General features: G+C 42.2%; 3 protein-coding genes across 3 annotated transcripts; all 3 read right to left on the bottom strand.

Annotated features, from left to right (window-relative positions):
• Positions 1 to 281: 281 nt before the first annotated feature.
• On the bottom strand, positions 282 to 4,099 carry LOC104450380 (WPP domain-interacting protein 1). Its single transcript, XM_010064904.3, has 2 exons — positions 2,456 to 4,099; positions 282 to 1,269 (listed from the first exon to the last, which is right to left on the bottom strand). Exons 1-2 carry the CDS (start codon positions 3,591 to 3,593, stop codon positions 590 to 592), a joined length of 1,818 nt encoding a protein of 605 aa, XP_010063206.2. The 5' UTR covers positions 3,594 to 4,099; the 3' UTR covers positions 282 to 589.
• Positions 4,100 to 6,906: 2,807 nt separating this feature from the next.
• On the bottom strand, positions 6,907 to 11,488 carry LOC104450378. The gene is made up of 8 exons (XM_010064903.3): positions 11,166 to 11,488; positions 10,786 to 10,870; positions 10,292 to 10,333; positions 9,340 to 9,508; positions 8,513 to 8,565; positions 8,191 to 8,409; positions 7,685 to 7,731; positions 6,907 to 7,450 (listed from the first exon to the last, which is right to left on the bottom strand). Exons 1-8 carry the CDS (start codon positions 11,432 to 11,434, stop codon positions 7,396 to 7,398), a joined length of 939 nt encoding a protein of 312 aa, XP_010063205.2. The 5' UTR covers positions 11,435 to 11,488; the 3' UTR covers positions 6,907 to 7,395.
• A 2,518-nt stretch (positions 11,489 to 14,006) lies between these two features.
• LOC104450377 (receptor-like protein kinase BRI1-like 3) lies at positions 14,007 to 19,194 on the bottom strand. Its single transcript, XM_010064902.3, has 2 exons — positions 18,631 to 19,194; positions 14,007 to 18,338 (listed from the first exon to the last, which is right to left on the bottom strand). Exon 2 carries the CDS (start codon positions 18,139 to 18,141, stop codon positions 14,476 to 14,478), a length of 3,666 nt encoding a protein of 1,221 aa, XP_010063204.2. The 5' UTR covers positions 18,142 to 18,338; positions 18,631 to 19,194; the 3' UTR covers positions 14,007 to 14,475.
• Positions 19,195 to 23,199: the final 4,005 nt, after the last annotated feature.

Here is a 23,199-nt window from a genome sequence, read left to right as displayed (position 1 = left end):
TTCGGGCGGTTTCCGTTGCACACCCCTATGGTGAGCAATGGATAGAGTGACGCACAACTTACATAGCAAGATTGACTTATCCGATCTTTTCCCACTATGACGCCCAAAATCCCAAGTCACTTTTCGGCCGGAAAGCTCCAACGGTAACACCGATAAATAGACCATCAAGCCTGAGATAACTGGGATTGCAACCGCTTCAGGCGAAGCAAAATCCCTCAGCACAAGTCACAGAATTCTCACGTATCTTTAAATTTGTTCACCACTGCATTTCTCACACTGAATGAAGATCCAAAAAACTAAAAAACTTGAAATTGATCATAAATTGCAATGTACATAAACTGACATCAACCATAAGTTCAGGAGCACCTTAGCCACCTCCTAAACCCACCCATAACACTGCGAAAATGCCCAACTGGCGAATTACAGAAAAAAGGGAAAAGAACCTAAAAGCAAAAAAGACAAAAGAAGGTGACATGCGCGGGAAAGGAGGAAAAAAACTAGATAAGCTAAATAAGAAAAGAACAAAATTTGATGTTAGGCAACTTCCATATGAATGCTTAAGATACACAAGGGCTTGCTAACTGTAGGTTCAAGTTGGAACAACCTCCCCGACTTGGGGCGAGATCTGCAAGATGAACCACCAAAAGACCAGCACAAACAAAACTAGTTGTATAACGAAACAAGAGGACACCTTGCACGCTCCTCTCTGCAACTTCCAAACTTCTCCAGCAACTTCAATGTCTTCACATGCTTTCACTAGATCATCCGCTTGCTTCTTTAGCGCAGCAGCTTTGCTTTCTGCTTCACTTTCACTTGCACGCTGATCATCTCCCTCATTTAAAAGCATTAGACTCTGCGCATCAACTTTCAGCTTCTGTATCGTCCTAGCTATTGCCAGGTACTCCACCTCAGCTTCAATCTTTTGCTTGAAGAGACCCTCAAGCTCCGTCTCCATCTCCCTGCATTCTTCTCGCTGCAACTCCAAGGTGCTTTCTGGTTCTTCCTTCACTGACTTGTGACTGTTTGTAGAATCTTCTAGCTCAGAAACCCTAGATTCCTTCACCTTGAGCTCAGCCCTGGTTTCCTCTAATTTTGCCTCTAAGATTTTCACATTCTCTGTCAAGCTCAGTATCTGGATTTCCAACTTACCTGAAGCATTCTGGTTGAAATGCTTCAAGTCGGACTGCTCTTGAAGGACAGTGCCACCATTAGAGGTGCCATTGCTTGCTAAAACAGGGTCCCCACCTATCTCTGAGAACTTCTGAACTTCTGAAAAAGCATAGAAAAGAATTTGTTAAAAACAACCTCTATGTTAAAACTAAAACCTGTCAACTCTGACATGTCTCAGGACCAATTTTTTTAACTCACTTAGCGATTGAGTTTCTCTCGTTTCTAAGGAGCATATGCTTTCTTAGTCTTTGCTAAATTCTAATCTCCCAAATATCAAATGCCAAAATAGACATATAGTTTCATGAAGCACACCACTCTTGCTCAAAGACATCGTGTAAGTCTAGGTTATGAAATCTATCAGCACATTTGATAAAAGCAGACCAATAGATCCTTCTTCAAGCCTGCCATGAGGCAGAACAACATTAAAACAAAGAAACTAGCTAAATGAATCATCTACCATCAAATAACATAAAAAATCAGGCATCCCAGAGAACATTATCTACCAGATATTGGAAAAGATGGGTAGATCAGACATAAATTAAATTATGATTTTTGCTGCTTTTCATTTTTTGTATCATTTGTATATCATCACAACAATGTAGAGCACATAGATAGCCCATGTATCAGAAACTTCAAGGAAGAAACAACTATACCCAGTTGCATAACAAAATTATAAAGGACATTACATGGATTGAAGTGCAGACATCAGAGTTTATCCTAGCTGTAAGATATCTAATAAAACCGTCACTGGAATTGAGATCTCAATCAAAGAGAAAGATATCAAAAATATGGAAAATGGATGATCCCATCTGCACAGACCATGACTGACAACTTTTGGATCGTTTCTCTCCGAGCAAGAGGTGGAACATAATTCTATACAAATTCATGCTTAGGCACCTGCACATCACTATTCATTGTAAGCTCTTTTACATTCTGAAAAGAAATGAGCTCCTTTTCCAAATTCTCTACACTACACTTTCAAACCTGGGCACAGAGAGAGGTTAGAATTAGGTAAGGAAACAGTGCTAACATATTTTTCATCTACTCGTAATGTTAAAAAGTGGGAAAAAAATAAAAAAGAAAGGCATTCTGTCGTCATGAAGATTCTGGCTATAGGTTCATTATATTGAAAAGTCACAGTAGATACGAAGAAGTTACCGTATGTCATGAGAACTGAAAATCCACAGGAACGTGTTAGTTAAAGTTTGTGAAGAAGCAGAGTGGTTGGTGACATATGGAGGTAAAGGCATCATACGAGTGTCGATTGAAACAACGGGATATTCACCTTGTTCAAGTGCTTCCTGTAGAGATTGTAGGGCATTGATAGACTCAATTAAAGTACTATGATCTGCAGAGGATCGATTGCTTTTATGTTTCTCCTCCCCTGCCTCCCAAGACAAGTCCACAGCTGAATCATCTTGTGAGAAATCCTCAGCTTCCCCAACATTTTCAGTGGGATAACCAGTCTGAATTTCCTCACTGAAGTGATCACCCATGTGGGCTTCATCACTATTTGCTGAGTAATAGTTCATTGCCCTTCCGCTCTTCTGACCATTACTGGCATAAGCACCCTGCATAAAAACAGAGCTTGAGCTTCTTAAGTCAGATTCCACGCTGGAATGAGAGTTTTCCTTCTTGATTTTGACCCTTTCTCCTCTAGGCTTCTTACTGAGTTCAATTCGACCCTTATTCTGTTGAGCATGTTGAGATGAACCACCTTGACTCTTTCCACTCAAATTCTTAATTCTGTTCCTTTCCCGGACATACCCAAAGGCCGCACTGAAGTCGTGTTTAGCCTTTGGAGCACTAGCAGCTGTAGATGATTTGCTACTTCGATCCTCACTGTTGTCAGAATCAGCACCAGCTGTAAAAGCAGGTGCAGCTGCAAAATTGGATTCCAAAGTAGAAGCATGCACTGCAGGGCCATCGGCATGACCCAGACCCAGGTTTCTTGTCATACTTGTCGATCCAACCGAACCCTCACTATCTTTCATAACCTCGACAGAAGCCCGTTCAACAGAAAAACGCGAAGAATTGTTCTGGTTTCCTAAACCATTTAAACCTCGCTTCAAAATCTTGCTAGAGTCTAACTGAGCACTCCCATCCTTGACAAAGTCTCTCCTGATTCTTCTCCATTTCTTCAATCCATAACCTTTCCTCGTCGAGGAACTCCCTCCACTAGGAGACTGAGCTGTCGAGGGCGGCGAAGTATTTGGTTCCGCGATTTCTTTGCCTTTCTCGATCGAATCAGGAGCCAGCACACGGTCATCACAATTCTCATCCGTCCCCGATTCATCTAAATCAATGTTGTCGCAGGACCCATTACTCCTAATGTCGCTACGATCCAAACCAGGCGCTCTTTCCGGCGAAACTTCGCAATCGCCCAGAGATTCGAGGGCCGAGCTCTCTCCGTGCGAATCCATTTCCCCCCGCAAGCTCACCGATTCCCAAATCCAACCACCGAAATTCCAAACAGATCAAAATCGAGAAAAACAACTATCATTCCAGCTCATGGCCAAAAATTCTAGCAAAAAAAAGGTCCCCGAGCGATCAACGACCGTTTTCGAGAACGAGCGGATCGCAGCAGAATTCCGCGCGATCTGAATCGAACCCGACCTCCCACCAGCTACCGATTGAGGCGGGACAATTGCAAGCCCGGAACGAATTACGAAGGATGGGTGGATCGCTTTATTCGCCAGGAGTTGTATCGAGACCCAGCTCAACCTAATGAAACAATCGAAAGGACGAACGTACCTTCATCTCCATAAATGAAGCTCGAGAACGAAGACGATCATCACGAGCTCAACGATGGAAATGACAAAATCGAAAGGGCATGGAAACCCTAAACTTCTGTGGGATTGGCGGATTTATAGCCATGGAAATAATTGGGGGCGACCGGAAAAAAATCGATGATAATAATAACAATAAATGATAAATGGTAAATTCTATAGTAGTGAGTCTAGTGACTCCCGAGAGTACGAGAAACATACAAAAACAAACAAATAAATAAATAAAAAAGAAGAGAAAAGTAAATTTTGGAAAGGAGAACGTGGGGTGACGCGGGGGAGGGCCCACGTGCAGGTGGTGGGCCACGCATGCTAAAAAATGGGTGGGCCGCAGGTGGCTGTCTGTCTACAGGACTGGAACTGACTCGAACTTTTCGGCGCGTGCCTCCAGGCTCCAGGTGAAAACTGCAATTACTTCGGACAATCTTTGTGGTATTATTAATTTCTCCGACTGGACTATAAGTAATTGTCCAGCTCTCTTAACTATGTCATCGTAGAGCGTATCTATGTACATCTGACATTATTATTATTATTATTATTATTATTATTATTATTATTATTATTATTATTATTATTATATGTTTTCAGAGATAACACTTGAATATTAACTCATCCTTATTATTGTGATTTGATATTTCGATATTCCTGATCTAATTTTGTGTCACCGATAATATATAATTGACAGGGTTAGCAATTTGGCTTTGTTGGATAAGATTTGAATTGAGGTCGGTAATGCTGGATTAATCTAGCACAACTTTCTTTAGCAATCCCCTCCTCCCATTCATCCTTTGTTTAACCAAACAACTAGAGCAATATAAATTTATGAGGTACTGTTACAGTAGGATCAACATAAGCACTTGTTTTGATTCAAAAGTTTTTTTTTCCCAATAAAAAAAACTCTCAAGATGATATATTTGAAATGAGATGATTGTAGAGTTGGGCTTTTGCCTGGTAATCATTTGAACCACTAGAAAGTAGCTATCGAACATGAAGAAAAGCACGAGCATTAAACAAGCAAATCTTGCATTGCATAGATTAAATCCACTAGACCAACATATTCAAAAAAATAAATAAATTGTAGGACTTAATAGGTTAACAGGGACCCAATAGCTTAATGTACAACCCACACTAAATCCCACCGAAAACGTGCTCAAATAATTTTTAAACAGCAATGGGTTCCATCTAGCACAGTACTCACGGACCAAATTTATACGATATTTTCTCCATATGAAACAGATGCAGATCAATCATACTTCGAATTTAGCAACCGCATCATAGTGTGCATAACTATGGTAGAGAACTTTGATGAAGATTTCAATGCCATACTCTCGGCCATTTTAAACTATGATCCTCGGGCTCCCCGAAACTTTCTCCTTCATGAAAACTGGAATGGGCATCCTAACAAGTGGATAGCAAAGTGGCGATCTCACTGGAATTGAGAAATCTCGATCGGAAGCTAAGTACAAATCTAGCCGGTTGAGAAGTTAGCAAACGTGCGAGGCTTGCAATGTAAGAGAAGGGAAGTCACTGAAGTAGGACAGGCGAGCACGCAAGAAGTTCAGGCTCTCTTCTCCATATACGAGTTTGTGTCGTCCAGCTACATGTGTAAAAAAAAACCGATGCGGGTACTTGATTAATAGGAAGATAGAAGGGCCAAATCTGACAGATCAAGCACATGTTTTATCAAAGTGCAGAGGTGTTCCTAGAAACAGCTCCCAATTGAAATTCCCCACACAGAAAATGACACACATTGATGCTGAATGGCCATGAAAAATGTAGATTTAAAGACAAACTTCTGAAGAGGCTGGAAAGTACAAATTGGGATAATCACAGATCTGTCCCGTTCGAAAAGATAGAGCCAACCCCAAATTGGAAAATCTCCAACCAGACGCACCCCTTAGTATCTGTCCTCGCCTCGTAACAAATTCATCTGCAACCTGTCAACATCATCATTATTTTCTTTAAGAAAGTTTGGGTAGAACTTCATTTGGAAACGTCTTCTGTATACATATATTCAATTTGCACGAGAAAGACAGTTGCTCTGTAGACAATGACGCGGATGCAAACTGACAAGACAAGCAAATCAAGTCCCACATCATTTGATCCTTGAATTTATCAGATCCGAGTTCTGGAAGTATCGGCCATTATATCAACGGTGGTTCTTGAAGCTAAGAGTTGTTGCGGCACCATTGCGAGGGCAAGCTCAGTTTCACCATGTCTAAGTGATGTCTTATTCATACTGCACGTAACTTGCCAAAATTTTTAGAACGCAGATCAGACTTGTCTAGAGGCATTCCTGAAAAGATAAAATCGGAAAAGAAACCGTCCTACTTTAGCTCTAAGCTCGTCCGCAGGGTGATTTCTAAGGCTTTCACTGGGAGATAGCTTTTACCAAGAACCACAAATCGAAACAGACATTTAACAAGCAGAGCTATACCTGTCCCAATGAAACACATGCACGGCATGGCAAATTTTTACCAAACTGATTTTTTTTTTTTTTTTTGTCTTGACATTCAAGACTCAACATAACAAACATTTGTTGCTAATATTCATATCAGAAATTATTTACAAGTATTGGTAAGTCCTTGAGATGCACAATGTGGCGGACCGAGAACTTTGGGTTGGGATGACCGGTAAGATTTGCTTGAAATTTCTAGAGCATCTTAATTAATTATTAGAATGTCCACTTAAATGCCCCACCGAAACCACTGAAAAAAAGGTCCACAGCGGCAGAAGCAAAAGATAAACGATTTGTGTTGCACTAGCCAGCAAACACTAGTCAGCAGAATGAAGCAAATAGCGCACAAAAGATTAAAGAGATGGCAATGAAACCGGATACAATTTACATATACCTTCTTATTTTATTCAAAAGGAAATTGATCGACTTAAGTTAAAATGCAAGGCAAATCACGTACTTCAGCCTATTCTGAAATTTGGAACCAGTTTTTCATTTTTCAAACAGCATAAATAAAATCAGCTGAAGACCAGACATCAGTTTTTTGCATACTTTCATAAATGAACAACTTTCCCAACTTTTCCAGGTAGCCATCTCTTGAATTTACCACTAAAACCAAAAGAAATGAACATTTAAACACACAAAATGCCCCGACCATGGCCACCATCCATGCTAATGACCACAAATGCCAGTGTAAGCAAAAACTATAAACCATGCCAACACCACTGGATAAACTAGATACCGATGTTTATCGTCTCCATTAGCTGCCCAAGACGGCAGGATGAAGATATCAAATCAACCTTCCCTTGCCTTCGCTAAACTGCCACCCACATATTAATTTGACCAGGAACCTTCATGTCGCTTTATTAACCCATCCTGGTCACCAAAAGGTCCGAGTCATCAGCCACCACTCAAACAGGCGCTTGATGGAGTAGCCATAGACGAGCAATCTTTCAAGCCCTTTCTTAATGGTGGCCAAGCAGCTCATTGAAAGTTGACATGCATTTCCTCCCCAACTATGGCAAATATCTCACTGACTCTGTTGAGATAAATGAAAACAATCAGGAACTATAAGTAGGGAATGCAAACAAATCTCAGTCATTTGGTGTATCCTTCCATGTAAACTTCTCTTCGCACAATTTTGCTATTGGATCCATCATACACAGCTCGCATGTCACTTTGATTGAAGTATTCATCAGTGCCAACAGACTTTCATTTCATTTCTTGACAATTTACAAACAATTAAATATACAAAAAACATGACCAGACTTACCTATGAGTGTCTACGTTCACCTCAGCAAGCCAAGTTGTTAAGTAGACCTGCAATATTAGATGATATTGTGATTAAACTCTTATGCGAAGGAAAAGTGAATATGACTACTGCTGCTAAATGGGATTATTTATCGTACAGCCAAGTCAATTTCAGTTTTATCTTTGTATAATGGTGAAACATCATGGATTCAGAATGGTTTCTCAAAAGCTTTGTGACAGCTCAAGTCTCCCTTCACTAAAATGGTAAGTCTCTCAATCCTACGAACTAAGGACACTAAGAGGCAACTAGGACAAATCCACCATACAAGTACCTAGTGACCTCTTTTAAAGCTAACGTAGCAGCTGTAAGGCTTGCAAACTTGCACACAAGAAAAAACAGGAGTACTGAAAGGAAATACTACTTCAGATGATAATATGATGGCATTTGCAGACCAGCAAACTCATACAGAGTTGTGAGAATGTTGCAAAAAAGATTTTTTTATGTAATCAATCTCACGGGACTATTACCTGCAAAATCTCACGGCTTAACTGAGCCCCGCCTTGTTCAGGAGGGATATCTGACATACAGCCCTTCAATCTAGGAGGCATTAGCTCACACTTGTTTGTCAGCAAGTGGCATTGGGACAAATTTTCAAACTCTCCTGGATAAAGCTCCAGAGACCAGCTGGTTTGGTCAGATTGCAGCACTTCACATCCCACGATAAGAAATTCCTTTGTGAGCAAGCGCTTAAGAGTTGAAGATGCCAGAATTGCAGGCAAGGAAGAACAATAAAGATCAGATACTCTCCTCGTAGTGATTTTGAGCAGCCAAAGAAACGGCATAGCTCACCTTCAAACTTAACTCCAACTCAAACATCTCCACAAGCTCTTGTGCCAGATTCTCTGAAATCATTTAGCATCGTGATCATCAAATATATTGCCAGAAAGAAAAAATAAATTTGTTTTCAGTTGATCAGAAAGTCTTTCCCGATTGGTTTTAATGAAAATCAGACGGCTTTTTTCACCCATATACTAAGAAAAACGTCCATTGTCCTCTCAAAGAAAAAGTATTTAATTAAAAATTCTCGATAATTCTTTTGTATTTATTTTTTTGTTAGAACATCAAAATCCTGTTTAATATTTGTCATAGGCAATCGGTCAAAGCCTAGACAAAGGTGGAGAGAAGGAATACATGAGGTAGCCAACAGCCGGAACTCCCTTTTCCTTTAGTTGAATTCTTATGAAATGAATGCTACACAGAAAAGAATCCTGTATTTCAAATGGCAAATCCAATGTTTGTAAAGCTGACAAAAAAGGAGTGTAGCACCAATGCACCAAAAATATTCTAAATAAGCACCTTCCTCAAATAAACCTTTTCAGAACCTAAAATAGGTCTTACATATTACTATTCCTTGAAGGTCCTTGTCATGTAAGAATTATTCTCATGGAAATAAATAGGTTAATGCCTGATTCCATTCAAGTCTAGACCATCCTGCACATCAACCATGAAACTAGCTCTGCATGGCAAGTGACAAAAGATGAGTTTTGGATAAACTAAAAACACTATGTGTACGTTGACAATGCAAAGCAAAATTTAGAATCTTGAATAATCCAGTCCAGGGCACAAAAGCTTCTTGCACAGTCTATGGAATACATAGACGAAAAGTTTGAACATACCAAATGAAGAGATTGACCAAAAAGTGAATACAGGGATTCCGCCACCATCACCAGCATCATTTGTATCCTCTGAGCCAACAGAAAATTGAACAAGTTGACTATTGCTGGCTCCTTTCAAAAAACATCTCATGGATCTACTAGCACTGACCATATAAGTTACTGCAGCAACCTGTAAACAGAGAATGAAATAACTTATAAGCTCAGCGAAGTTATTATTATACTTCCATTCCACCGGTTCATCATATTTACATCAATACGTTGTAACATAATACTGGTCTTTTGACATAAATTTTCAGTTGGACTATTAGCAGCACTTGTAGACTCTATAGAACCTACAGACTGGAAAAGCATAGTTTCGTTTGTAATCTTCTTCTTCTTCTTCTTCTTCTTCTTTTTTCCTTTTTTGGAAACCATGTGTGCATAACTTGAAAAAGGGTTGGAATTTGAATGAACTGCTTGAAGGGTGACATTTGAAGGATAGGGAGCACAACTAAGAAAAAGCAAAGTCACCAGTTCCATCTCATTACATTTCAAAACAAAAATAGCACCACTCCCACTTGAATAAGAATGTAATAATGCACACTAGGCCTATATTTAGTTTCCTTATGCTTAATCCAAGTATCAAGAGCAACTCACATAGAAATTCAAAAAAGAATTGATCTGTATCAAGTCATAATCTATATCGGATTCCTAAAGTTATTAAAATACACCAAGCATCATGAAGAAAATGTCCTGTTTGATTGAAGTGTGCTTTTAGTGTAAGATGGTCCAATGGAAGTTTATTTCTATCTTTTTAGCTCATGGAAATTTTACTACTGCAACTGTGTGAAGTTAGACATGAAAGAGCGACAAAGTGTGTATTCTCCCAAGAAACAGGGTTTCTGTCAGAGGTTTTCAGAATTTATGTAATTCCCTGACATTTCAGCTTGGCAACATTAGTTAAGGTTCTTACCATATCCTTGTATGCCGATAGAAGTTTGTTCTTGTGAAGCTCCTGAAACAATGAAGACGTTAATGAAACACCTTATTCAGACTTGTTAATCCGGTCAGACCAATACTAAAAGAAATGCAGAAGCGTTAATCAAGAGGGAGTATCCACCACTCTCATTAAGCTCATTTCAGCCTTCAATTTGAAGCAAAAGACATATTTTTCTGCTGAAAGCACTACAACAGAAAACAAAGGACACGCATATAAACTGAAATTTTTAGTTTCCAAATTGATATAACCCACTACAACTGCAGTGTCCACATCTGATCTGATTCACGCATCACCACTGACGGTCCTATGCGAAAGTGTTCTGTCAATGTCCATGCTGACGGTTATCTTATCAAACTCTTTTACCTCCACAAAGTTCCAATTTTAACGGATGAATTACTTTCTTCAGATTTACAAACCCATTGCTAACCCACAACTACATCCATCGCAGTCGAATTGAGCTAATCTACCTGTTGCTTAAACAATTTTAGACAGGCTCTGTCCCGAATATCTGGCATGTCCTTCAGAACACCCAACTCCATTGAGGGCACATATCTAACCCATGACAAATAAAAAAGCAAGGTCAGTAAAAAACTCCAACGAATAGACAAGGAAAAGAATTTCTAGGACGAAACCGATTATCAGAAAGTAAAAGCTAGCTGCATCAAATGTCAAAACTAACGAACAACGCGCTCGAAAAGAATGGAGAACAAAAGAGAGGCGCTACGACAGAACAAACAATAGAGCTAAACTATCAGAAGACAAAGAAAAAGGTACAAAGAAACAAGCCAAATCCCGATTGAGGCAGAAACTCCTCAGATTGGTTAAGAAAGATCGGAGGGATCACCACCTCCGAGAGAGATGCGCGTTGACGAGAGAAGTGGCGTGAGACCTTCCGGCCGACGAAGCGGAGGCCCACTGCTGCCTGCACGAGGCCAGCTTGGACCACTGGTTCCTCAAATTTCGCTGCGCGGCCGGCCTCCAGAGCCGCGCCGCCGATGCCGGCAGCGGCGACGCGGCCGGGGACGGGTTTCCCGGGGTTCTCGGTTTCGAAGGAGGAGTCGCCGCCGCCGCGTCGGAGTTGGCGTCGTCGCCGGGGGTTTCGGGTCGGTCGTCCATTGAGGCTGTCGCTTAGGGACACCTCGGGCTCGGGGCGATGCGGAAGGCGAGAGGATCTTCCTGCAAATCAGAACAAAACGGGTTTCGCCTTTGAGCCTTTCCTTCAACCGCGGCCCGGATCACTTGGACAACGGTCCGGCCCAAAATCGATTCCGTATCCAATTCGTACCCGGCCCAATCCAGATTGACAAGACACATCCATCTTTAACCTCCATTTAAGAAAAACCCTTGTCCGCCCATCTAGCCCGTTTTAAACTCTTTTGATGTCTATATGTTAGCTGTATAAAAACTTCATCAAATTGAAACAAGTAAATTAAGGCAATAAAAAATTAGTAAATAATGCAAAAGATATATAAAAGACCTGCAGATTGATATATTTATTAAGAACTCTTGATAAAAGAGAGTTTGATTAGCTAACCATTGACATGCAAATAACATTTGCTTGTAAGAATTGTTCAAACGTGCGACAATGTATTCTTGAAACATTTGAGCGTATTAGTGTCTGTATTTCGTCGAGATAGCAGCGCCATCGACTGCCTATCCCTCCACCATCACTATTTCCATAGCAGCCCCCTCTCCTTCAATCTCTATCCTTTTGTCAGTATCTCACTCTCTCTAAAATCGACGTCGGAGCGGAGCTTGATGCCGTGTCGAGCGAACTTCCCAAGGCCTTTCCGACAAAGCGAAATCCCTCTATATCAAGTGAATTCAAAATGAGATAACTGCAGAGTTTGAGCTTTACCCGTTAACAGCCCAAATCGCTGCAACCTAATCTTTATAAACATAGAGCAAAGCACCAGCGTTGAATGAGCCAATATTGTACTGCATCGAAGAAACCCACCAGACGACGCATCTTAAAAACTTGCGCGACCCACACTCACTATTACTTAAAAAAAGCATAAGAATCTCCATACAATTTCTGAATTGCGATTGGATCCGTCACCGGCACAAATCGCGGATTGAATATCCGCCATATTTTCTCGCATGAACCAGATGCAAACCGACCACCGCCGGGGAAAAGTGTAATGTTTCGTGAACCGAAATCTCACACGTTGGATTGCATATTATTGCCAATTGAAGCCGGCGACGCATCATAGCATAGGGCATTGACGTAGATTTCAGTGCCATAATTTCGGCCAAACTCCAAGTGCTAAGTACGAATCTAGCTAGGCTGGTTAGGAAGTTAAACAAGCGTGCGATGCGGTCAATCCCTGGGTGGGGAAGCTCACTGTGGTAAGACGTGCGAGCACAAGCAATTAAGCCGTACATGAGGCTATCTCATCTCGGCTACGATTGCGTCAAGATCGCCTTCTGGAAACCCCATTTGGGTACTTGATCGATAGGAGTATCATAGACTGTCACGTTAAAAGACAAAAGACGACCTATCAAGTGCCGGATTGTTCGCAGGATCAGATCTCCATTCAAAATTTCTCACATAAGAAATAATCACGTGATGCTACATTACCGTCAGAAGAGTATGAAGAAATCAAAAGGTAAAAATTGAAATTATTATAGATCCATCCAATTCGAAGAATTCGGAGTATATAATCAAATCCACATGTTAAAATATCACTAGTCATTTGTTCATAGATTTACACGCTTTTTATATACATGTGACATCCACATTTATTTTTTTCAAATTTTTGGATTGAATTTTTTAATATGATATTAAAATCGTGTGCCCTCATCACATAAGATAATATTTAATAATCGTACGAGCATGATCAACCTCCGAGCACGAGGCACCTTCGTCTCTTCTTCCTCGGTTGCCCCTTTTCTAAGGGAATCTGAAAAAGGGTACATAGATTTTGGAGTGATGGGACAATGTTGACTTTCTTTGATAACTCCACAAATCAAAGAGATAACTTAAAAGTCCGGGAATTAGGCAGATGGGCCCTGCGCACGTGGAACTCTGGGCTCGTTCAAACGGTTGCTAAGCGAGTCTCCCCGGATTCCGGTGCTGTACCTTTCAACTTCATCCCAATCCCTCCCTCCCAAATCCTCATTTTTCTGATGGTAGCTCTCGGGTCATTGTCACAGAAAGAGACGCAGCGAGAGAGAGAGATGGTGAGAAGGACTATTTCCAGTTGGATGCAAGAGTATCTAGAAGTATAAGAAAACCTACGAAGCAAGAGACAGAGAGACAGAGAGACAGAGATGAGGGCCTTCCTGCTTGTGCCGATGCACGCATGGAGGCGTTGACTAAAAGCAGCAATGACAGCTCACTCGACTGTTTCTCCACGCAATTAAATCAGGACAAAGACGAAGGAGAACAGAATACGAATCCCCCGAAACAATGTCGATGCCATGTGGGAGTGACAAGTTGCGTTTTTTTCTTATTCTCTTTTGTGTAATGAATAAGTGCAAAGACCGGCGAAAAGATCAGAGAGTTTTGCTGGGCAGTCCGATAGAACCATTAGAAAGAGCAGCATTCAGATTCACTGACACAAACTGAATTTCTGTCGCCTTAGTTTCGTCGGCAAAGATCAGTTGTGTATTAATTATGTAGGATATTGGATGAACTGGTGAATTGACCGCATTACATGAAAATGGAAAGTTGCAGATCTAGACAGAGGGAATAAGGCAGAGCCTGGAATTTCTTCTCACTATTCAACAGTGCTGCTATTGCTACAACTTTACAACAATTGCTCCTTTTCCTCTCATCTCCAGGGTTCTTTCTTTTTTATGGACAAGAACAATCGACGCATTGTGGAAAAACTATAAACGAAAACACGTAAGTTAGCAAAACTTCCCCGGGGAACAGGAGTCAAATGCCACACGAGAACAAAGCATTCAGGACTCCCCGAATTAAGACTCGTCGATCCAATAATTCGCCATTCACAGAATATGAGTGAACGAAAATCCCTTCTACGTTGCTCTCTTTCTCTCCCCCCCACAATATCCTTCCGACTTCTCCATCTCATCGATGTTCTGCTTCTATTTACAGTACGCGGCACGCGAAGCTTCGATAGTAACCTCATTGCCAATTTCGGAACCGAAGCTCGCCAGTCCTAACTGAACACAAGTCAGGGGCCATGAACCTAAGGTTCTTTTTCCCGAGATTCATCGATTACCGAGTCTTTCAGTGAAAGGCCATCGAGGATATCGCTCTCTGAATCAACCTGAAGCTCCTTAAACATTGCCATCACCTGAATCATGGTCGGTCTCCGGTAAGGCCTATCATCAAGGCACTCAAATGCGATTCTCAAATAATGGTACAGCTCAACCTCCCCTGATTTATGCTCCATCAGTTCCGGGTCCAGTATCTCGTTAACTCTCTTCTCTCTCTGAAGCTGCTTAGCCCATCCGACGAGGTTATTATCGTCACCGAAGACGGAGGAGTCGATTGGCCTTTTGCCAGAAAGAAGTTCCAGAAGTATTACGCCATAACTGTACACATCTCCTTTCGCAGTGCAACGGAAACTCTGATAATACTCTGGGGGAACATATCCCGGAGTTCCTGCAAGGGTGCTCACACTGAGATGGGTGTCTAGAGCGTTCACCAAGCGAGCCATGCCGAAATCAGAAACTCTAGCTTCGAAGTTCTCGTCCAGAAGGACGTTGCTCGACTTCATGTCCCGGTGGATGATGTGAGGAATGCAACTGTGGTGAAGAAAGGCTAGGCCTCTCGCCGACCCGATGGCAATCTTCTTTCTTGCGGGCCAATCAAGTTTCGAGGCACCTCCTCCCCTAGACCGATCATGAAGAACCGACTCGAGGCTTCCCCATTTCATGTACTCATACACAAGGAGCCTCTCCTCGCCGACCTTGCAATAACCCATCAATGGAACCAGATTGCGGTGCTTGATCTTCCCTATGGTTTCCATTTCTGCCATGAACTCTCTATCGCCCTGACCCGTCACTTGAATAAGCTTCTTTATGGCAACGACATTCCCGTCCTTTAGTTTAGCCTTGTAAACCTCGCCAAACCCTCCTGAACCGATGAGGCTTTCCGCGCTGAAACCATTTGTAGCTTCAAGTAAATGTGCGAAAGTGAGCTTACGCAGAGGCTTCTCGAATGTGGCGACGTTGATGCTCAACGGCTCGTGGACACTGGAGACCTTCCAGCTGCCGCTGCCTGAAGTGGGGAGGCTCTCTATGTACTTCTCTCTCTGTTCCTCGACCTTCTGGCTCCGCTTGACACGGTAAAGCGCGACAGTGAGGCCAAAGATTAATGTGAGGAAGAATGTGATGCCTATGACCATCCCAGCCTCAAAAGACTGCTTCTTATCCCCATTATCATTCTTCGGCGGGCGGCTCGGCCTGCTCCCGGATGAACAGGGTGGTAAAGGGACCCCACAAAGACCACTGTTGTTTGCATATCTGGACGGCTGGAATGTCGTGAGCTGACCTCCGGAAGGGATAAGGCCACTTAGGTTATTGTTGGACACGTCAAGATCATTGAGAAAATTGAGAGAACCCAATGAACCAGGAACAGCCCCTGTGAGATGATTGTGTGAAAGATCGAGAACTCCTATATTCTTCAAACCTCCGAAACTGTCGGGAATTTGTCCTGTAAAATTGTTGTGTCCCAAGTTGAGAACTTGCAAGAAGCCCATGGAGCCGTAATTTTCCGGGATTGTCCCTGACAGGAAATTGTAGGACAGGTCGAGGTAGATCATGCTCCCATTGCTACCGAAGGTGTAAACCGTCACGCCCGTATAGATCCTAGTCGTTGGACAAGAATGAATCATCGGAAAACTCTCCAATCTATCCTTACGCATCCCCTCAAACTCCACCAATCCTCCAGCACCTCTGCACTCTGTACCGCCCTCGTTCCTCACGAACGCAAATTGCTTGCCAGAGACACTGCCCGGCATTATCAGGCCGGACTGGTCAGCGAGATTAGGTGGGACCGGACCTGTGAGGTCATTGCTGTTCAAGTCAAGCCAAATTAGGCTCCGGCAGTTCGTGAGCTCCGGAATCTGTCCAGTGAGCGAGTTGTTGCCCAGTTGGAGGATCGCGAGGCTCACAAGATTCCCGACCTCTGCTGGTATTTCTCCTGTGAGACGGTTGCTTGAAAGTGATACCCAGATCATGTTAGTGCAACTGGCGATGGATTTCGGAATGCTTCCAGAGATAAAGTTGTTGTTCAGGATCAAAGTCTCCAGGTTTCCTCCATTTGCGCAAATGCCTTCGGGAATTTCGCCGGTTAGGTTATTTGCCCACATAACCAAGTCCAAGAGATTCGGCAAATCCCAAATTTCTTGCGGGATTGCACCATCAAGGTCGTTGAAGCTCAGATCTATGGTTTTCAGGTTCTTGCAGTTTCCGAGCTGCCGAGGAACGTTCCCTGAAAGGTAGTTATTTGGAAGCAGTAACTTCTCCAGGGGCGAGGACGAATTGTTTGAGCAAAATCCATCAGGAACATTTCCTGTAAGAAAGTTTGAGCTGAGGTCGAGCACCTGGAGCTGAGTGCACTGATACAGAGACGCCGGCACGGGCCCGGTTATATTGTTTAACGGCAAGTAAAGAAGCTTGAGGCTCGTGATGTTTCCAATCACCGTGCCAAGAAAATCTCCATCCAGTTGATTGCTCCCGAGGTTGAGACTCACGAGAGAAGAGCACGAAGTGAACGCCGGCGGCAACCCTCCAATGAGATTGTTCGAAGAAAGGTCGAGTTCTTGCAAAGTCCCACAAGCCTGCGCCAACTCAGGTGGGATTTGCCCCACAAATTGGTTGTGTGACAGATACAGCCGTTCCAAATTCTTGAAACCTCCTAGCAGAGCACCAGGAACCATGTCCTGCAGCTCATTGTGAGACAAGTCAATTGCCAGCAAGAGACGGCAGTTCTTGAGGCTCGCTGGGAAGCTGGTGCCGGAGAAACCATTGTGTGAGAGATTGACCACGGTGAGGTTCCCGCAGCTGCCGAAGTCGAGATCAGAGAATTTTCCCGAGAAATTGTTCTGAGAAAGATCCAAGAACTTGAGTGATGCTGGGGAATTGGCCACAAACTTGGGAGGCAGAGTACCAGTCAAATTATTACTCGACAGATCGAGATAAGACAAATTCTTGCAAGAGTAAGGAGTGACATCGAACTTCCCAATGAGCTTGTTGTGGGACAAATTCAGCAGATTCAAGTTCTGGCAGTTCGTGAGAGTGTAATTGAAGAGGCCAAAATCAGAGATTTGATTGGAAGAGAGATCAAGCTGAAGCAGAGAAGGCCCAATATGGAGAGACCCACCAGGAATCGAATTGTGCGAGAGGTTGACGTAAGCGAGCCTGGCGCAAGAAGCCAAGAACGAATTGGCCGGCCAAGGGTCGGTGAAGTTGTTGGAGGACAAGTCAACGCTCTCGAGGAGGCAAGAACCGCCGCCACCGCTGGTGCCAGCGACGGAGAGATCGCCGGCAGAGAAGGAGTTGTTGCTCAGGTCGATGGACCGAAGGCCTTGAAGCGCAGCCAGATCGCGGAGGCGGAGGGAGCCGATGAGGCCGGCGCCGCTGAGATTGACGGCGGAGACCCGGCTGTCGGAGGAGCAAGAGATGCCGTTCCACGAGCAGGGAGGGGACGATGTCGTCACCCAGCTGGACAAGAACCCTTTCGGGTCGGACTGGACAGAGGACTTCTTGAAAGAGAGCAAGCCGGATACGTCGTCGTTGGTGGCCAGTCGTCTCCTAGCTTCAGCAACTGCGATGAGGAGGTGAAGCAGAAGAAAGAAAACGAAGCGTGAAGAGCCACTGACGATTCTCCTCCATTCTCTACTCATTTTTCTTTGTTCTTTTTCTCTGGGTCTTGTTTTGTTTCTTTAGATGTTCATGACAGAAGCGCCAGCTTAAACCTCAGGCCCAGAGAAAGCAAAGCAAAGCATGCTTCTTCCTCTACTTGATTTTTACCTCCGCTTCATGATGTTAGGATCTCTTCTGAATCTGCTCGACCGGGGTTGATTTCTCCGCATTGTCGACTCTATCGAAGAGGAAATAAGACAAGGAAAATCAATAATTGGAAAGAGAATAAAGAATACTACAGGAGAAAGGAAGAGAAAGAAGAACAGAGGAGGAAAAAAGATCTAGAGAGAGAAAGGATCGAGTCAAAGACTCAAAGTGGAAGCATAAAGTGAGGAAGAGAGAGAGAGAGTGGGGGTGATTGAGTGGAGGAGATGTGAAATGGGCAGTTAAGAAAAGTACAAGAAAAGAAGAAACAAGACAGACAGCGCAACTGACTCGCGGAGGAAGACGAACAGAAGAAAGAGAGTTACCTCGAAGAGAGAGGGACAGAAGACGCAGATTGCTGATACGATGTTCAGAAATGTCGGACCCCTGCGTGCGACTCCCCCACCCCTCCCTGCCTAGCTAGCCCTCCTCCGTACTTTCTTTATCCCAGATTAGAAAGAGAGCGACGGGAGATCATCGCAGCAAAAACGAAGACAAAAAGAGCTCCAGCGCCCGCCCACGCCGAGCAAGGGAGCGGCCCGGCCCCCTTCCTCTTTTTTTATCTCTCGATCGGACAGCAGCGGAATAGCCCGAGTGCGGGGAGTTGACTGTTCTCGGCCAGCTCCCAAATTTCAGCCGCACGGTGAAACTGGGAGAGTGACGGAGAGGTGAAGAAGGGGAAAAGGGGGAGAATGAGCTTTTCTTGGGAAGGATTAGGAGGAGTAATAGAAGGAAAGGGGGAGGTGCCTTGAGCTGGTGAAAAAGCTTACACAGAGAGGGAGAGAGAATAGAATACAGGGGCCAAGTTGAAGCTGGTGCCTTTGAGTTCTTGAACAGGAGGAGAGAGAGAGAAAGAGAGAGATTTGTGGGGGTGATGATGGAGTGCTTTTTCTCCTCCTCTTTTGTTTGCACTTAGTTTTTGGCCAGCTTTAATTAATTTAGCTTTCTCAAATTAAGGGAGGGGGTGGGGGGGGTCCAGTCAAACTTTGGATTTGATTCGTTTCTCTTCCTCCAAAAACTCCCTCCTTTTTTCTATAATTTTCAATTTTCAATTCTTCATTAAATTTTTAATTTAATTTTTTGGTGTTTTGATGCTTCCTTTGGGGAGCAAACAGGACGAATGACCCGGGCTTGTGTACGTCTCCTCCTCCCGCTCTTGACTCCCCTCCGCCTTGATTTTAATATCTCCCTCCTTCCCTTGATTAGTTCCGCTTGCCTCGCCACGAAACGACATTCCCCAAAAAACCATCGTAAGCATTTGAACAAAAACGATAATTAATATTATTTTCATGCGTAAATAAGACATCGATCTATCAATCGTCTATTTATCATTTGACTATGTAGTCTCTCCTTGTGTATATATATTTTGAGTCCTAAATGATATAAAAAACGCAAGATACCAATTATATTTAGCGTGTCAAGTTACTCTACCACCACCGGATGAATATAGTACCACGGCATTTGTGTATTTTTGTCAACTTAATCAGAAGACAAACGCTCGGGCATTATGAGCGTTTATTTGTTCATGTTTGCTTTATCAAGTGATGTCACATAGTCTAGTCTCGTAGAAAATGTTTAGGTCTTGTTTGGTAACCGGTCAAATAGTGACTATTTACGTTCTTTTATTCCTTCGAATAAGAAAAATAATAGATTTATGTTTGATAGCATCACCTAATTTTCTTGTTAATAAATTTGTTATCGAGAATAGATTTGGAACGAAATCAATAAATTAAAAAAAGTTATTTTTTTATTCTAAAAAACAACTCAAGAATCAAGCAATTTTCTTTTCTTTTTCTTTTCTTCTTCTTCGTCCTCTAGCCAATCATTGGCCTCCCAAACAAGAGTCGACAACCTCACTAGAGCCTCGTCAACCTGAGCCTTGCTATGGCAAGACAATGCCAACCCGGAGCGGCTAAGCGAGGCTCTCCCAAGGTTAGTGACCAGCTAAAGGAAAAAGAATAAAAAAAAATTATAAAAAAATTATTTAAAAATTAAAAAACCTAAGTCACAAAAAAAAAAAAATCAAGAATCTTATCAAGTGCATTTTTATTCATAGAATATGAATTATATGCAATTAATAAACTCTTTCGAATTTATGGTATACCGGAATACATGAATTTATGGTATACCGGAATACATAATTTGGAAAAAAAAAAACTATTTATGAGTAGAAATTATTCTCAATAATAAAATGATTACTCAACAGGTTCTTAGTAGAGCTATTGTATTTGCTTTATCTAATTTATGGTATACCGGAATACATGAATTCTTATTTAGTCCATAGAAAATAAATAAAAACTATCATCGTCTATTATCCTATACCTAGAGATCTCAAGTTCTAAATGAAGCATGGTGAATGTACTCACGGTGTGTTTGGTTCAAAATTTTGAAAACCCATTGAGGAAATATAAATTGCATTTGGTAAAAAGTCCATTGTAAAACAACTTTAGGCAAATAATGTTTGGTAAAAAAAATTGCAAAGGCTGTAGTTGTAATTTTTCTTTTATTTATTAATAAAATAAAATCTTCAACTAGCTTGGATGAAGGGTTTACGCCGCTAGTGAACCAAATCTAGCATCGACAACACTTGACAAAGCCTAAGGCCGCCCAACTCAAGCAATCGTCGCCTTGGGTAATGCGACCTTGGGTGGCCCTTGTTGGGGTCACACAACCCCAATGAGGCGTGGGGTCGCATGACTCGAGCAGCCAACGCTTGGGTGGTAGTGTGACCTCCAGCCCGAGGTTGCATGACTAATGCTTGTGCGATCACATGGCCTCAGGCGGCTATCACGTGGGTTGCAAAACCTCACCGACCCTTTATTGGTCTCTCGTTGGCCCTTTGTTAGTCAGATTTGATCTCGTCAACCTTGCAATAAATATGAATAGTAGCAACGAACGGAAAAATTGGAAAATTAAGGATTTTCTAAAGAAAAAACTTATTTAATCATAATTTTAGCATTTTGTAAATGTTAGAAACCAAAGACCGGTCCCTAATTTCCTCGGGCTTTCAATTTTTTTAAGCTCAGCATTTGGTCGAACGCTACTTTGAAAGGCTTTTCAAACATACTAATGTTTTCCCAAGCCAAAAGTCCATTAGTTACATCAGACCAAACGCTCTCCACTCATTACCATGTGATTATTTTGTTGCACATTGAATTAGTACGACCTTAAATTTTAATTTTTTTCCCCCTCTTTTTTGCCACCTAGGAAAACGCCGTGACATAAAATCTCGTACGGGAAAAAAATAAATGTAATTACCAAGTGGATGTTGCGCACGCACGAACTTGTGTAGCGTGAGAGAATAAAAGCACGAAATTCTTCTCTTTTTTTCTCTCCTTTCCTTTTGAATTCAATGCTCCATTTACTTACCGACATGATTGGCATTGATTTCTTCGATTGGTGGACTTTTCGTGTCCCCTTCTCATCGAGAAATCCTCCGTCCGATCCTTGCGAATTGTGATTTGAACCCGCAGCTCTCGATGCTCGTCGTGACCGCCGGGTGAAAATTGGTGGGGGAAAGTTCCTCCCCCCATCAAAACGTGCGACGACAATTCGCGCTTTTAGCGACATTTGCATGAAAAGGATTTCTTTTCAGATTTCGGGGCCTCCGAGGGAGAGAGAGAGGGGGGGCAGATATCTCAAGAGTCGCCCCCGCAATTATTTTATTTGTTTTTCGGAGTTTGTCCTTTCTAGATTTGTTGTTTCCTATACGTGCTCCTCGGACAGTCCACTCCCCTTCTATCTTTTGGGAACCCAAAAGAAAAAAAAAAAAAAAAAGATGCATGGAAAATGTCGCATGCAGAAAAAGAAGAAGAAGAATATATAATTAGGAATCGCGATGCGAAAACTTTGCGGAAGTAAGGCCGGAAATACTGAGTATATTACCACAATAATTTAATTAACTTTGTTAATTACTTTTGAGTGCTAAAGGAATTAACTAAGAAAGGAGGCCCTAGACTAATGTAAATCCCGCAAGCCAAATGTATCGACCATGAGATGGTAATAAAATTGTATTAAGGGTCTATTTACTTCGCGGGGAATAAATATTTCAAAAAATATACTTTTTTAAAAATGATCTCTTATTTTGCTTGAAATTATTAATTAATGAATAACACGCTTGTTATTGACATTAATTTATGTCTAATCATTTTCTTCGATGGCAAAAAAGTTCTTCATTTATTCGATTTTTTAAACGAAATAAGAGACCGTCTTGTGAAAAATATTTTCTAGACTATCCATTTTTCATGAAATAAAATGAGCCTGAATTAATGAGTTCACGCAATCGAAGCATTTTAAATGCACAAAATATACAATGATTATTGAAGTGCTATTCTTTTCATTATATGCCATAATAGAAATACATCTTGCCATTTTAAGGCAAGAAAAAGAGCTCTAGAATATGATCAATTTGCCGTGACATGTCTCCAAATGGAGGCACTCTCACTCAGCAATTTTTCTCCATAGAACGTCCCCATCAAGTATAGGGCCAAAATCAATTTAATGATCTGAGCAACATTGGGCGATCGAGAACTTCTGCCAGCATTGAAATTGGTAGGTGAGATTATGGATGACCGATCCTTGGCTCCCTCCCGAGAGTGGAAGAATCTCAAAACGCCACGACACCTTCGATTAGTTGGTGAAGACCAGTTGTGATTACGCCAAAATTTCCCCCTATCCCGTCCTAAAGAAATCGCAAGCTCGGGGAGACAAATGCAAGCGTGCGTTTGAATCTCACATCATGCGATAACGAAAGAATAACAGAAATAATAAAAGCAAAGAAAATTATTGCGACCCCCCCTTTGAAGATGAGCCAGCAATTTCCTCTTTTTAATTACATTGTCGGCCTTATTTGATGATGTATGCCATCAACATCCTCGCGCCCAACAGTCTTTGAC

This window comes from Eucalyptus grandis, chromosome 6, assembly GCF_016545825.1.
Source record: "Eucalyptus grandis isolate ANBG69807.140 chromosome 6, ASM1654582v1, whole genome shotgun sequence".
NCBI lineage: Eukaryota > Viridiplantae > Streptophyta > Magnoliopsida > Myrtales > Myrtaceae > Eucalyptus > Eucalyptus grandis.
Note: the sequence above shows the minus strand (reverse complement) of the source record. Positions and strands in the feature narration are given on the sequence as shown.